General features: G+C 33.5%; 1 protein-coding gene across 1 annotated transcript in view; it reads right to left on the bottom strand.

Annotated features, from left to right (window-relative positions):
* Positions 1-217: 217 nt before the first annotated feature.
* LOC145300397 (cytochrome P450 3A14-like) overlaps positions 218-15,193 on the bottom strand; it is a 67,603-nt gene continuing 52,627 nt past the window's right edge. Inside the window, exons 11-14 of the mRNA XM_080144480.1 lie at positions 14,160-14,248; positions 9,202-9,339; positions 7,476-7,638; positions 218-1,151 (exon numbers count right to left, since the gene is read on the bottom strand). Coding sequence (XP_080000606.1) covers positions 1,077-1,151; positions 7,476-7,638; positions 9,202-9,339; positions 14,160-14,248 — 465 coding nt within the window. The 3' untranslated portion in view covers positions 218-1,076. The remainder of the gene's footprint in view (positions 1,152-7,475; positions 7,639-9,201; positions 9,340-14,159; positions 14,249-15,193) is intronic.

Here is a 15,193-nt window from a genome sequence, read left to right as displayed (position 1 = left end):
AAATACATATGGAAAATATAATGTTTGATAAGAATAATAAAAAAAATTTGCTTTAAAAGAATAAAAAAATATGTTATATTCATAAGTTGATTAAAATATATTTTATTAGTTAATGTTCATTTTTTAAAGAGTTTATTAATAATACAAAATCAATACAAACAATAAATATTAAATGAAAATGAAAAAATGAAACAAAAATGAGACAATATTTATGCAAAATTTGTATAACACGGTCTATAATTATAAAATATTTTAAAATCTCTTTTTTGTCTTTTTTTTTCTTTATTTATATAATAGTAAAAAGAAAATTATGTTAAATATGTTTAAAAAAAAGTTTTACTTATATTTTTGGAAACGAGTCCAGGCAACAAAAATGGACGTTAAAGGTTTTGTATTTCACTTTTAAAAAAATTAAGAAAATGATGCTTGCAAATACTTGAAAAAAATTATTGATATAAGTATGGTTTTCATGTCTTTCTAACTATCCAGAGATGTAGTTAAAAGCAAATCTGCACACAAAGATGAAACACAAATTTTAGGTAAAATTTTATGAGAAATTCAATGTTGGTCTTGATTTTGGTGTCACAATATGATAATATCATGGCTCTGTGTATGGGATTTAGGGCTGGGAGACAGAGTAACTAATGGATCTTTGTATGCGTCACAGCAAAGATACATTTGATTTCATTTTAGATTAGATCAAGAATAGTATAACATGAGGTTCCACGCTAGAAGCAAAAATATATAGTTGTTCTCAATCATTTCTAGGAAATACAGAGAGTTCCAGCTATTCAAATATATTTAGAGTACATTCAGTAAAGAATTTTTGTAATGAATTTCTACTGTGCAAATTATGTAGCCAATAATGTTTGTGGTTTGTGTAAATAAAGGAATTCATACTATGATACTGCTCTACTTGTTATCTATCTATCTATCTATCTATCTATCTATCTATCTCTTTCTCTCTCTCTCTCTCTCTCTCTCTCTCTCTATATATATATATATATATATATATGAGACAAATCTTTGTGTTATAATAACATTTATTTTTACAAATCTTTAAAGAAAAAAATTATTTAACGATGTTCAAGTCGGATCCAAATTCCATTAACCGGTTTTAGAAGTCCCGCCTTGGAAAATTCAATCTTTTTCTGCAAAGAAAAAACAAGTTATTTAAGTAAAACAACTATTTCATTCTTTTTATTGTTTTTTTCCCTCATTTTTAGAGATAAAAATTAGTGAATAATGCGATTGAAAGTCTTTACTTACAAACTTTGCAAACAAAAAGTAAAATCTCTTCTCTATGTATATATAAAAATGCACTTAGTGTGTGTGTGTGTATGTGTGTATGTGTATAAGTTTGTTCCCTGTTGATTCTGAAACGGCTGGGCTGATTTTGTTTTGTAATTTCACACAAATATACTTTATGCGTCAGGGAGTGTTCTTAGAGAGTTTTTTTTTATCAGATATGTATCCAAAATCGATAATCAGAAAAAATCCTAATAAAGAAGGAACTGTCCAATTTTGTCCAATGTTAACAGCCTAATATCACAAGTACCTTTGAGATGTTTTATCACCACACAAGCCGAAGGGTTCGGCGTATAAAATAAACAATAGGTTCTTTGATATGACAGAGGCGCGTTCGAAATGAATGTTTCTGTTTATAGCATAATTGAACCATAATACTTGACTTTTGTATTTTAATCTTTAATTCAAGCCATTATATAAAATAATTTCATAAAATCAACAGTAGGTTCTCTATTGTGAACTAAGTCATTGTGAGGAAGCATGTGAAGATTACTCCTGGTGCACCACAGTGGGTTCTCAATTGAAACAGGAAATCAATCGATTTGAGTGAAAAATGAGCAATTGCACCGATTTTGATTACAACATATTGGAAGCATGAAAAATTCGTTGATCCTCATCCAATTCTGGGCATAGTTGGGTCCCCTTGCTAGTTAATATTAAAGCAAAGATTAAATCTGGTTATTTTAGCTCTGTCAGAATAAGGACCTGTGGCATAGTGGATAAAATACTTGGTAATATTCAATTGTAAGTTACACTCTTCTGGAGTTTGAAAGTTCAAGCTTCAGTGCGGGTGACACTTAAAATATAATTATGAATTATTTAGGACTTCTACTCAGTCATGGCTGATGGAATGAGAACATGCTACCTCCGTAGATTAAATAAAGGGTTCTGTTCAACAAAAAAATTCCTGAAGTCGACAAGATGCAACTGAAGAAAACTGGATTTTACATCCATTGAAACATTGTAAAAATAGCACTCAAGATGAGAACAGTAGTTTGAAGAATCCATATAATTCAAAGAGTTATTACCCCTGAAGAGAAATTGATCTCCCCCTCTTTAAGAGAAGTTGACCAAAGCAAATCTTGTGAATATAAATTTTTTTTTATGTAATCTTGTACCACTCTCTGGTCAAGAATGAAAATAAGATTTCGGCATCTTTTGAAGTTCTGGCTTCTTATGGGCAGGATAAGTTTTTCGTATTCACTCAAAAAATTTTCACTATAAAAGAACAATTGTACTCTTTGCTTAAGCCACATTTTTTACTTATTTCTCAAAGTCAAATAAGATAAAAAATATGATTGAACTTAACAAACAAGAAATATAATTAGAATATGATCCCCCGAAAAGGATATATATCATTGAAGTAGCAGAGTAGTCTTGCTACAGTTCGAGAAATAAAACTTGTAAGTCACTGTATGGAATAAATCTTGTAGTCGGAGTGAGTGTTTCTAGCTTGAGGTTTGCATGCCTTTCAACGTCTTTCTCCTGTAGGTCTATCAACCGAATTTATGGCTTAACCATCCAGTCACAATCTTGCAAAGAGGAAAGACCCAGATGTACTCATATTCATTAAATAACATCAAGCTAAAAATTTAGCTTTAATATCTTCTCTTTTTAAGGTTTAGACATAATTTATTTATTTTTTCCAGAGTCTTTTTTAACTCGAGCCTTGCTGTGATGACATTTGACACACTGGTATTTCTGGCCTTGAGTTTGGGGAACCTCATTGAAGAATGCCAACTTATTAGGCTAGGATATTCAAACAAGTCATATAGGACTTCCATTATCATCTCTTCAGTATTTTCTGTGATCTCTGTAATGTTCCTATTGCTCTAACAAACTACTCTGCCAATTTTTTTATCTGCAGACCTGAAACTTAATATATAAGGAATTCAGATGTGTGGAATAAATTTGATTTGTTTCTTAGCCGGTAAAATAGATGCTAAGGTGTCAAAATTGAAAAATTGAAACTTGGTAGGCATATTTCGATGTAATGTGTATGCTCTGTGCATGTGCATTTGTGTTAATTTGTTTAGCTTTATTATGCATGTATCGTTAGCTTAAATGATAGCAAACACTGTCAGAGAGCTAAATGTTTGTGGTTCCAAGTTATATTTTTAAAAAAACTTTTGAAATCACTATTATATATTGGGTAAAATATAATAATCAATAGAGAATTGGCTCAACATTAATAAGGATGAAATCTTCATTAATTAAAATATCATATCTAAATGTATTTTACGATCAGGCAATGCCAGGCAGCCTGCTAGGCTATCATATGCCTGTATATGTATGCACATATTTATATGTTATTTATCTGTGTGCATTTATATAAATATGTTTGCATGGGTGTATTTATGAGGGGCGTGCAATAAGTAATGCCCCTGACCCACTTCCCATAGTAGTAGAGCAACGAAACTTGGCACAGTTATTAGTCTTTCTCTACCTAGGAACCACCAAGAGTTATGCATTTCTCCCATCGTTTGATGCAGCTCTGGAGACCGTTTTTGTAGAACACCCCAGGTTGGTCCTCCAACCACGACCTGACTTCAGAAATCAAGGCTGCATCATCTGGGAAACGCTTTCCTTTCAAAAACAACTTCATGGCTAGGAAGAGGTGAAAGTCAGAGGGTGCAAGGTCAGGAGAGTAGGAAGGATTAGGAAGGATTTCATAACCACACGACTGTGCTTCTGATCTGGCGACATGCGAGTTGTGGACCGAAGCGTTGTCCTGCAGGAGGAGGGTACCTTTGTTGATCTTGCCCTGCCTCTTGATTTTGATAGCTTCCCTTAATTTCCTCAAAAGTGAAGCATAATAGGCATCTGTAATTGTGGTACCCTTTGCCAGGAAATCTGTCATCACTACTCCATCCTGGTCCCAGAAGACTGTGAGCATGATCTTGCCAGTGGAGGGCTGCACCCTTGCCTTCTTTGGAGGTAGTGAGTCCAAGTGCTTCCATTGCATTGACTGGGCTTTGGTCTCTGGATCATAGTGATGGACCCAGGTCCTGTGTAATCAGTCTTTTGAAAAACTTTGACTCATCTTCTTAGCACATCTCCAAATTCATCCTAAAGCACTCAACGCGTTCTCGCTTCTGGAATGGTGTGAGCAACCTGGGAATCCATCTGGCAGACACCTTATGCATATGCAAATGGTCATGAATGATAGTTTCCACAGACCCTGTACTAATCTTGACATCTTGGGCTATTTGGCGAATAGTAATGCGCCGATCTTCCAAAATGGCAGCCTAAACTTGACGGACAGATGCCTCATCAATGGCAAAGGGGGGGGGGCGACCAGGTCTGGGAGCTGTTTCCACAGACTTCCGGCCATGTTTGAATTCACGATGCCAGCGTTTTACAAGGTCATATGATGGGGCATTATCATCATAAGTTTTTTCATTTCATCAAAAGTCTCCTGTGGTGTGCGTCCTTTCAAATACAAAAACCGGATCACTGCTTGGCATTCAACAGGCTCCATTTCACACCTGACTCAGTTCAAACACCTGTAAAACAGAAACCACAATTAGTTCAGAGCTGTAATTTGCCACATAACCCGTAGAGATATAAATCGTTGCACATACAAAATTTCAGCTAAATCAGACAACTGGAAGTGAGTCGGGGCATTACTTATTGCACGTCCCTCATATATATGTGTCTATGTATATATGTGCACTTGTGTGGGTTTGTAGTCATATAGGTGTGTACGTATGCATACATGTGTGTGTGTGTGTGTGTGTGTGTATATGCATAGCTATATGTACAGCATAGATAATAAGGTTGACATACCAGTTCTCGTCAGATCACGAAAGTTAAGCAAATTTGAGCCTGGCTAGTACCAGATGGGTGACCATTTGGGAATTTTAGTCACTGTATGTTCTCTCCGCTTATCTTGGCATTGTTTCTAGTCGTGCTGAACCTTCACTTGCCACTGGTATTTAACAACACTGTCTCAGGAGAGGTGTGGTTAAAGATTGCACAACTCTTGCCACAAAAATTCCATGCACAGGCATTCTTACAGTGGGTATCCATAGTCTGTCAAGACTGAAGAAAGCCACTATACCTATATGTGTACGTGTATATGTGTGTATGTGTATGTATGTATATATATATATGTGTGTGTGTGTGTGTGTGTGTGTGTATATAGCTATATGTGTACATGTGTATGCGTGTATGCATGTATATATATTATGTATATGTATGTATGTTTATGTATTATATATCTGTAAACGTATGAGTATGTACGTACTTAAAAAGAAAAAATAATTTAAAAAAAATCGAATTATTTTTTCTTTTAATAAAAATATTGTACCTTAACGTGGTTTCAAAACAGTTGGTCTGTTCATTCAATATTTATCTTTATCTCTACTATTATATAAAAGGAACTTTGTGTGTGTGTGTCTGTGTGTCTGTGAGTTCGTTCCCTATGGACCCGAAAACTGCTGGGCCGATTTTTATCTATATGTGCCTGGCAGTGTTCTGAGATAGGTTTTGTATTGGAATGTCTTCGATAAGTATAGGTAATCAAAATAATCCGCTGAAAGAAGGAACAAGTAATTTTGATCAAAGTTAACACCTTACACAGCCTAACATCACAAGTGCATTTGAGAAGTTTCATTATCCCACAAGTCAAAAGGCTCGACACATAAAATCAACAGTAGGGGCACGTTCGAAATGAATGTTTCTGTTTAAAGCACAATTGAACCATGATAATTGACTTTTGCATTTTAAACTTTAATTCAAGCCATTGTATATAAAAAATAATTTCATAAAACTGACAGTGGGTTCTCTACAGTGCAATGTATTGTGAACTAAGTCACTATGAGAGGCATGTGAGCTTCCTCCAGGTGCACCACGATGGGTCCCCAACTGGAGCAGGCAATCAATTGATTTGATTGAAAAAAAAAATGGGTGATTTCACCGATTTCGATGACAATAAAAATATGGGATTGTGAAACATTCGTTGATCATTCAATTCCGGGTAACGTTGGTTCTACCTGCTAGTATATATATATTTATTTTCTTCTTGTACATGATTTTAGATATATGAGATCGATATCTGTCTGAAGTTGTGTTTGTGTGTATAACAAAAAAATGTGTGCGTGTGTGTGCATCTCTCTCTCTCTCTCTCCCTCTCTCTCTCTCTCTCTCTCTCTCTCTCTCTCTCTCTATATATATATATATATATATATATATATGTGCGTTTGTGTGTATTTATGTGTGCGTGAGTGTTAGTATATATATATATATAGGTCTGGGGGAGTGTACCTATACGCAAGGATTTCATGTGCATGTGGGTTGTTATATAAATTATATAAATCAAATTTTGAAAATCTGTCTTCCAAAAGAATAATTACTTAACATAATACAGTATTTCTATCTAATTCATTTCAATTTAATTTTAACTTGAAATGTTTAAAAAATCACTTTATATTTTTCATTTGTATTCTTTGTAAAAACCCATTTAAATTCTTGTTTTAAACCTGATTTTATAAGCCGATAATTGATCTTAACCTAGTTGCCTCCACTGCCATTAAATTATCTGCCCTTGGTTTTTAGAAATTTCTAATGTGAAAAGTCTGCTGACATGGAAGGAATTTTCAGCTCTATAGACACCATGTAAATTTTCCTTTGGATAATTTCTTAACTACTTTGTGTAAGTTTGCCTTGATTTCTGAGGAGCTTGTTTGAAAGCTTTTTTTTTTTATATGAATACGAGTTGTTTGCGGATATTTGGATTTTGTTTTTTAAAATCAAGTTTTGGCTTATATCACCTTCAAATCACCTTTATCACTTTCGATGGCGTTTACATGGATTTTTACCTTTTTTTTTTTACACGGTGGTCACCACTTATTAAGGCCCGGAAGCCACTCAGGGATAAGGATTATTGCAAGTACAGTACGTTAGTGTGGAGATTTGATGAAGTGTTTACCTAGATTCTGTGTTGTTTTCATCTGACAATTGTCTCTAAGAACAGGGAATTTTCATATGATGACTTAGATTTGTGCAAGAATGGTCAGAATTTTTTTTTGCTCCGAAATTGGCATTAAATCATAGTTGGATATAACTCTAAATTATTAATATTAAGCAAAGATGAAATCTGGTTATTTTAAGCCGCTTTCAATATGAAGTATTTTATATAAAAATGATCATTGAAGATTACTTACTTCAGTCTTTTCACATGGAACAAGACGAAATTTCCTCAACATTTGCACAGCAGCCATCTTGAATTCAAGTTCAGCCAAACGCATTCCAGCACAAACTCTTGGTCCGCCCCCGAAAGGAAGATATGTAAATGGTGTTTGTTTTGCTTTGTTTTCTTTACTGAAGCTGAAATAAAAACAAAGGTGGGCAATATCATTTAAACAAATATTTTGCATAAAACTGAACTTGAAGTAACGTTTTGGGCTTTTAAAAATATCTAACAATATTTTAACTAATTACATTATCACTAGGGCTATAACAAGAGAATATTCTTTTCATTATTTTGACTCTCAAGTATATATCAGTTAAAATATTATATGTTTTTAGATAGAGTGATGTGATTCTGGATTGATTAACTGTGTCTAACTGTGTCGGATATATACTTCAGAGTCAAAACAATGAAAAGAATATGCTGTTGTCATAGCCCTAATTATCACATTTGATATTATTGATATTGATAGTATTGAGATTTGATACACTTTAATCCATAGTTGATGCACCTTCATCTATATTTTATATACCTTGACCTATCTCTATCTCTACTTATATATAAAACGCACTTTGTGTGTGTGTCTGTGTGCATTTGAGAAGTTTTATCACCACAAAAGCAGAAAGGCCCAGTGTATAAAATCAACAGTACATTCTTTGATATGACAGTGGCGTGATTGAAATGAGTGTTTCTGTTGAGAGCACAAGTGAACCATGATACTTAACTTTTGCATTTGAAACTTTTATTGAAGCCATTATATATACAAAATACAGTGCAATGTAGACTACAATGTATTGTGAAATAAATCACTGCAGGGAGGCATATAAAGTTTCCTTCAGAAGCACCGAGATTGGATCCCCAACTAGAGGAGGTAATTAATCGATTTGATTGAAAAATGAGCGATTTTACCGACTGATGACAATAAAAGTATTGGAAATGTGGAATATTTGCTGTTTCTCATTCAATCCCGGGTAACGTCGGGTCTACCTGCTAGTATTTGATAAAACCAACTCAAGTGTGAAAGGATCTTAAAAAAAAATGAAACGTTTCACTCTACTGGTTATTTTATTTATAAAGTTATAAAGCTTAGCCACCTTATCTTCTGTTTGACCTGTGCTGCACACACTTTGTTGAACAGCCGTTTCCATTGACTCGTTTTAATGTAGAAGATTCTAAACGAATTAAGTTTAGTTCCTGCACGACGCAATAAAACAATTTGCATTTTGTTTTCCAAGGAAAATAATTAAGCGCTCTCTGTGAATGTAAAATATTTAAATTAAATATCTGAACTTTATATATATATATATATATATATATATATATATATATATATATATATATATATATATATATATATATATATATATATATATATAATGTATAATAATTTTCCAGATAAAGAAATAAAGTTGAGTAGCTTAGAGTTGGTATAGGCTTGAGCCAAAGAAACATTATAATGAATACATGAAAAACAATTTAATGAAACCTGAAATTTATTATGAAAGTTAAAGCAAAAGACAAAAGCTCATCGTGGACAACAACTACCAACTTAACCAATGTTTGCTCAAATGGAAAAGAATCTTTTTTAACAGTATTTTCAGTTCACAAGTTTTCATATAAAAGAGAGTAAGAAAATAAGCTTAGCACTCCCTCGCCTTCAAGATTCCCCCGTTTCAGCACTTCAAGAATTTAATACTCACTTTTCAGGATTAAACTTTTCCGGCTCATTCCAATATCTGGAATCATAATGTAAACACATAATTGGAAAGAAAATTCCAGTATTCTTCGGAATTTTGATTCCTTTTATAATGCAATCCTCTTTAGATTCTCTTGACAGCCTGAAAAAGCGTAAAAAAAAAAAAAGAAAAAAAAACTTAATTTTTTTTATTATCATTAGATTTACGAATTACAAATTACAACTAAAAGATACCATGTTTATAAATTTTTGAGATAAGGATTGATAATTTGAATTGTTTGGATTATTCGGACTACTGTTCTCATCTTGAGTGTTAATTTACATAACGTTTCAGCCAATGTAATCTTCCATCTTCTTTAGGTCCATCTTGTCGAATTCGGGAATCTTTCTATCGAACTCAGGAATCTGCACAAAATTTTGAATGGAACCTTTTATATAATCCACAGAGGTAACTAATTAATTCACAGTTGTGTTTTGAATGTCGCCCGAACTGAGTATTGAAGCTTTAATCTCCAGAAGAGTGTATCTTACGACTAAATTTTATCAAATACCTTATCCACTATGTCACAGGTCCTTGCAGATTTTAACAGAACTTTTCAAGACTAAGGTCAATAGACATTTCTTGTCTTTGCAATAGTCACCTTTTATTCTTGTTAGTTTCCTACATTAAGTAGCTTCACGCTTTGTCCAGAACGATTCCCCCCTTCCCCCTAAAGAATGTCTGCGCTTTCTATGTGCCCCTTTCGTTAAACATGGTTCAACGTTTGTTCATTGTAACAACTTGTTCTGTTGGTAAAAACCCTAACACTACATTCATGTGCACTAATAATGCGAGGTCAAACGGCAATACGACTTGGAAACATGGAAGTTAGTGAAGAAAACCAGATATAAAATGACGTCATGGAGACAAACAGTAATTTTGTGAATCAAGATCGGAAAAATCGGAACTTTTAGGGTATTGGAATAGATATTGGAATTATAACAAATTTGTGCCTTTTTTTACGATGCTAAAAACGATTCTTTTAATTTTTTTTTGTAAACATACTTTTCTATAGTTGGTACTAAATGATAATATAAATATTTGTTTTTGATTTTAAACTATTAGTAAAACTAAAATCTATAGACCCCTCCCCAAGTAGATTTTTTTACATTGTGCACAAAATTACATGCGCTTTTACAGTAATCCAAAAATGAAAAAAAAAACAACTCTAATATTTAGAGGTTTTAAAAAATCGAAATCAGTAATTGTATTGGTATGCGAAACTTAGAACAGAATCGGTAATTTTATCAGAACCAGAAAATATATTTAAATCATTTAATCACTAGTTAGTAGACAATGTATTAGGACCTCTTTGTTTCTCCACCCCCCTCATCCCTGCAGAGTATGTGCAATCTTAAGACACCAATAAGCAGATAAAAATTTTGATGTTCGTGTTTTTCCTTTTATCGATTAAATTTAAAAACCTCATTTTAGCTGCTGAATGTTTCATAATGACATCTTTGGAGTTTCCATTTTTAGGAGTTTCAATTCGGAGGAAATATTTTTGAGGAGTTGATTTTGAGGGAGACATTTTTAGTCAAAACTGTTTTAGATTTGTACTTGACGTGAGACAATGGCAGAATCCTTAAAAAATTACCTCCAGACCGTAGTGAAATGGGGCCATAAATGGATGGTAACATTTAATACTAGTAAGACTAAGCTGCTCTCCTTTAACAATTACAAGACACCTCTCCAACCACTGATATCCATGACAAATAACACCCTATCTGAGAATTCTTCTTTCAAACTCCTCAACCTTACATTCACAGGCAATATGAACTAGAACAAATACATTGAGGACATTACGAAGACTGCTGCAAGGAAGGTGGGTTCCCTCTATCGTGCTAGAAAACTGTTATACAGTTGGCCAAGCAGAAGAGGTAAATTACCTATCATCTGTGTATCTATTAATTTATCTAATTATTAGTGTATCTATCTATCTATCTATCTATCTATCTATCTAACTGGTGAAGTAAACAAGAGATGTGAAGCTATGTTTTGATGAGTTGTCAAAACATGTCAAACTTGATGACCTGGTTAAGTTTGCAACGGAAGGTATCTGAACAGCTGACTGGTAGAACTTGTTGTCTGTCAAGTGTTCCAGTTTGCTGGAGCAAAGTGTTGAGTTGGATTCAAGACGTCAAAGGAAGAAGATGATCTGAAAGGGGGAGAGGTCTCAGACGTGAGAAGTAGAAAAGCCACCAAGCCAAGATCGTCGATCACGCCTCTGCTGGACGTAATGCCTGAGAGTGAAATAAAATATGTATAAAATCAATTATTCGTCTTGGGTCATTGAACCGTCTTGTTAAACCAAATTTCCAACTCCCACCCAAAACGATGGATGGCAAATTCTCCAGGGAGACCCAAAAAAGATATGGACAGTCGACAGCAGAAACAGGTATGTTGTTATGCATATATGTATATGTAATTATGTTTTGACATGCATCAACACACCTAGACAAGACTAAACATGGGCCGTAAATAGACTTATGTACATTATATATATATATATATATATATATATATATATATATATATATATATATATATATATATATACATGGCGATTAAGCTACACAGAATATTCCGCGTTTCATCCATGCTAGGATTCATATGGCTTATGCCTGATGAATCTTAGTATAGATGAAATACGGAATATTCTGTGTAGCTTAATCGCCATATATATTTTATAACTTACTACCTAGCTCTACCTACGTATTGAACACTGTTGAAGTAAATACTTAAAGTTTATGCATAAATCTATACTTTCGTATATTAATGTATGTGATTAAATGAAATAGTCATATATATATATATATATATATATATATATATATATATATATATTAGATAAGAAAACATATGGTCCAAATAGTGTAGAACCAACAGACATTTTAGCGAGACGTATATACATTCAAACACCACAATTGAAACAAGTATATACACATACAAACCCAAATAGGCCACAAAGACACATATATACACATGTATGCTTAAATAGTAAAATATGTACCTTTTTGGGGGGTTATACATACATCCCACCTTCTTAGTACAGTGAAAATACAACAAATACACATCTGAAAGTATCCTGTACCTCTACAAGACCACCATGCATGGAGTATTGCTTTCACATCTGGGTTGGTGTGTCTACCATTAGCCTGTCCCTCTTGGATAGGGTCCAAAAGAGTCTTCAATCTAATAGGTCTCACTTTGTCAACTAAGCTCTAAACCTTGTCCCATCGCCCTTGCTGTCCACCTGTGTTCTTTTTTCTCTCTGCTTTTTCTTTCCTTTCTCTTCCTCTGCTGACGTCACTTCGTGCACTAGCTCGGCCATTTGCATATGTGGCATGCGCCTGCTGCTACAAGTGTCAGTGGCTCTATTACACATGAAAAACAGTTTTTTTTTTATTGAAACTGGACATCTCATTTGCACATCAGGTGATAAGAAATCTCATAAATTCACAAGATCGTCAGCTTATAAATAGAAACAGTAGCCATTTTTTCTTTATTCATTTTGTCTGCTATCGGACATTACAATCTGCACAAAATCAGGTTTGTACCAATTTTTAAGGCATTTAATCACACAAATAACACTCAATTGATAAAAATCGCATATAAAAAAAAAGAGGAAGAACGTTAGCAGTGAAATTTGAGAAATTTATTCTAGACTTCTAGATTTCTTTACGGTGACATTAGTGGCAGGAAGAGGTCTTAGGACTGTGGGAGGAGTAAATGCTCACACTCCAATTAAAAGAACAACGTATGAAACTTAATGAATTCAGTTGAAAACGAATCTTTTGTTTTTAAGAACATAGAACAATATTTACCAAAACTAACTGGCTTAACATTTTTAAGTATGCACCTTTTGTAAACAAGGGTGTATAGCCAAATGAATAAGGAAAAAATGTATTATTTTATGTATAAGATGATAAGTGTTATTGCATAGATTGATTTGGAATACATTGAAATATTGCACCAATAATTTAAATTAAATAAATGGTGGGACGATAAAAATGTCTCCTTAAAGAAAACAACATTACAGTTTTATTCAACTTTTATTGAAATGAATTCAGATAATTTGATTATGCAGTAGAGCTGACATCCATTCAATGTAGCTGCCTTCAGCCTCAATCACAGCCTCAATACAGGTCCAGAACTGGGAGCATGCCTTTTCCACTTGGCAAATACTTGGTGGATGGCGGCTATTAAGCTGGCTTTCATACTGTGGGAAGTCATGTTGGTGATGTTCTCGATGTATGATCGAACAAAGTGGTCCAGCGAGTTCAGGTCGGTGGAGGCCAGTGAGAAAAGGGTACAAAGTCGTAGTACTCCTTCTGAAGCTAAACCTGGGTCTCTTTGGACTTGTGGGCCGGCACAGAGTCCTGCGGCCACCTGATTGCACAGAGGGATCACCACTCTTCAGCACATCCCAGTACACTTTCATGTTGACTTTTAAGCTGAATTCGAAGATGTAAGGTGGTATGATGCGGCCCTCACTTAAAATCACACCAAAGCCCATAACCATGGCTGGAAACTTTGTTTTCATCACTCTTGCCACGTCCCTATTAATCGTGATAATCCAGCTATGCATTTTGAGGGTGCTGGCAATGGTCCTGTTGTCATAACTTGGATTAGTAGAGAGCATAAGTTGTAAAGTGGCGCATCTCTGATCTGGTTTGTTGAATATTGTGTCACTTTCAGACATGATAGAAGGTTCCTATTGCTCTTGGGATTTGTACACAGCTGGTCAACTAGTAGATGGTCTGCAACAAAAAAAGAAAACCGGGTTTCATCAAACAGAAATGGAATCATGTCTTTTCAAGAGAGACAATTTTATCATTCTACCCTGCATAAGTTTTTCATATTTATTAAATGATCTGAGACTCTACAAGTTTATGTGAAACAAAATTAATAGAACTTACACAATAAGTATTGGATACAATCTCAAAGTCTCATCCAAACACATATCAAGATAAGTCAACTTTTGCACGTTGTCATAATTCGGAGATTCCTATTAAAATAAAATGAAAAATAAAAAAATATCAATCAGATTGTAAATTGTATTTGATTTGCATAAAATGTGAAGCAATATTAAAGATTTCTTTTATCCCTGGCAATATTGGATAATCTTGCCAACATAGAAAAATGCTTAGCTCGACAATGAAGGAGGATAACAATCTCTATGTTACTCACTCTCACTGAAGAAGGTTGGAGTCGTCTGAAATATTTAATTTCTTTTGTTTTCACTTATTGAAAAAAAATCTCTTAGCATCGAATTTGGTTTTAATATATATATATATATATATATATATATATATATATATATATATATATATATGTGTGTGTGTGTGTGTGTGTATGTATATATATATATATATATATATATATATATATATATATATATATATATATATATAGTAGAGATTTAGAGGGCTATCACAATGCGAGGAATGAGATATAGTCGGTGTTGATGAGAGAAGACGAAACCAAGTGGCGGTTTACAAATCAATAAGTACATACATATATGTCTATATATACACATATTTATTCAGTTGTATTAAGTATAAATGTCTTACTTGTTTGTTATGTCCGTGACAAATCCATTATATTTCGGGGGGGAAAAATCCCCTTTTCAAATGGTGGATGTGACAGTTCGATTCAAAGCATGCCGGATGGAGCGAAAAAACAAATGAATTAAATGGCTATATGGAGCCTCGCAGCAAATGTAAGGAGGATGGGATTAATTAACATATTGTTGTAGTTGTTAGATTTTTTTTATCTTTTTTGTTCCTTTATATATATATATGTATATATATATATATATAATATATTCCTAGTTTATACTTGTTGCTTTTGCATGATCTTTATTTTATTTTGTACATTCTATAGCTATTTCGTTGTTTTTTTTTGCTGCTATGTATTATTCATTTATTTGTTTAATTTATGCCGTTGCTTG

Source organism: Euprymna scolopes, chromosome 2, assembly GCF_053919585.1.
Source record: "Euprymna scolopes isolate OS-2025 chromosome 2, ASM5391958v1, whole genome shotgun sequence".
In the NCBI taxonomy this organism is placed as follows: domain Eukaryota; kingdom Metazoa; phylum Mollusca; class Cephalopoda; order Sepiida; family Sepiolidae; genus Euprymna; species Euprymna scolopes.
Note: the sequence above shows the minus strand (reverse complement) of the source record. Positions and strands in the feature narration are given on the sequence as shown.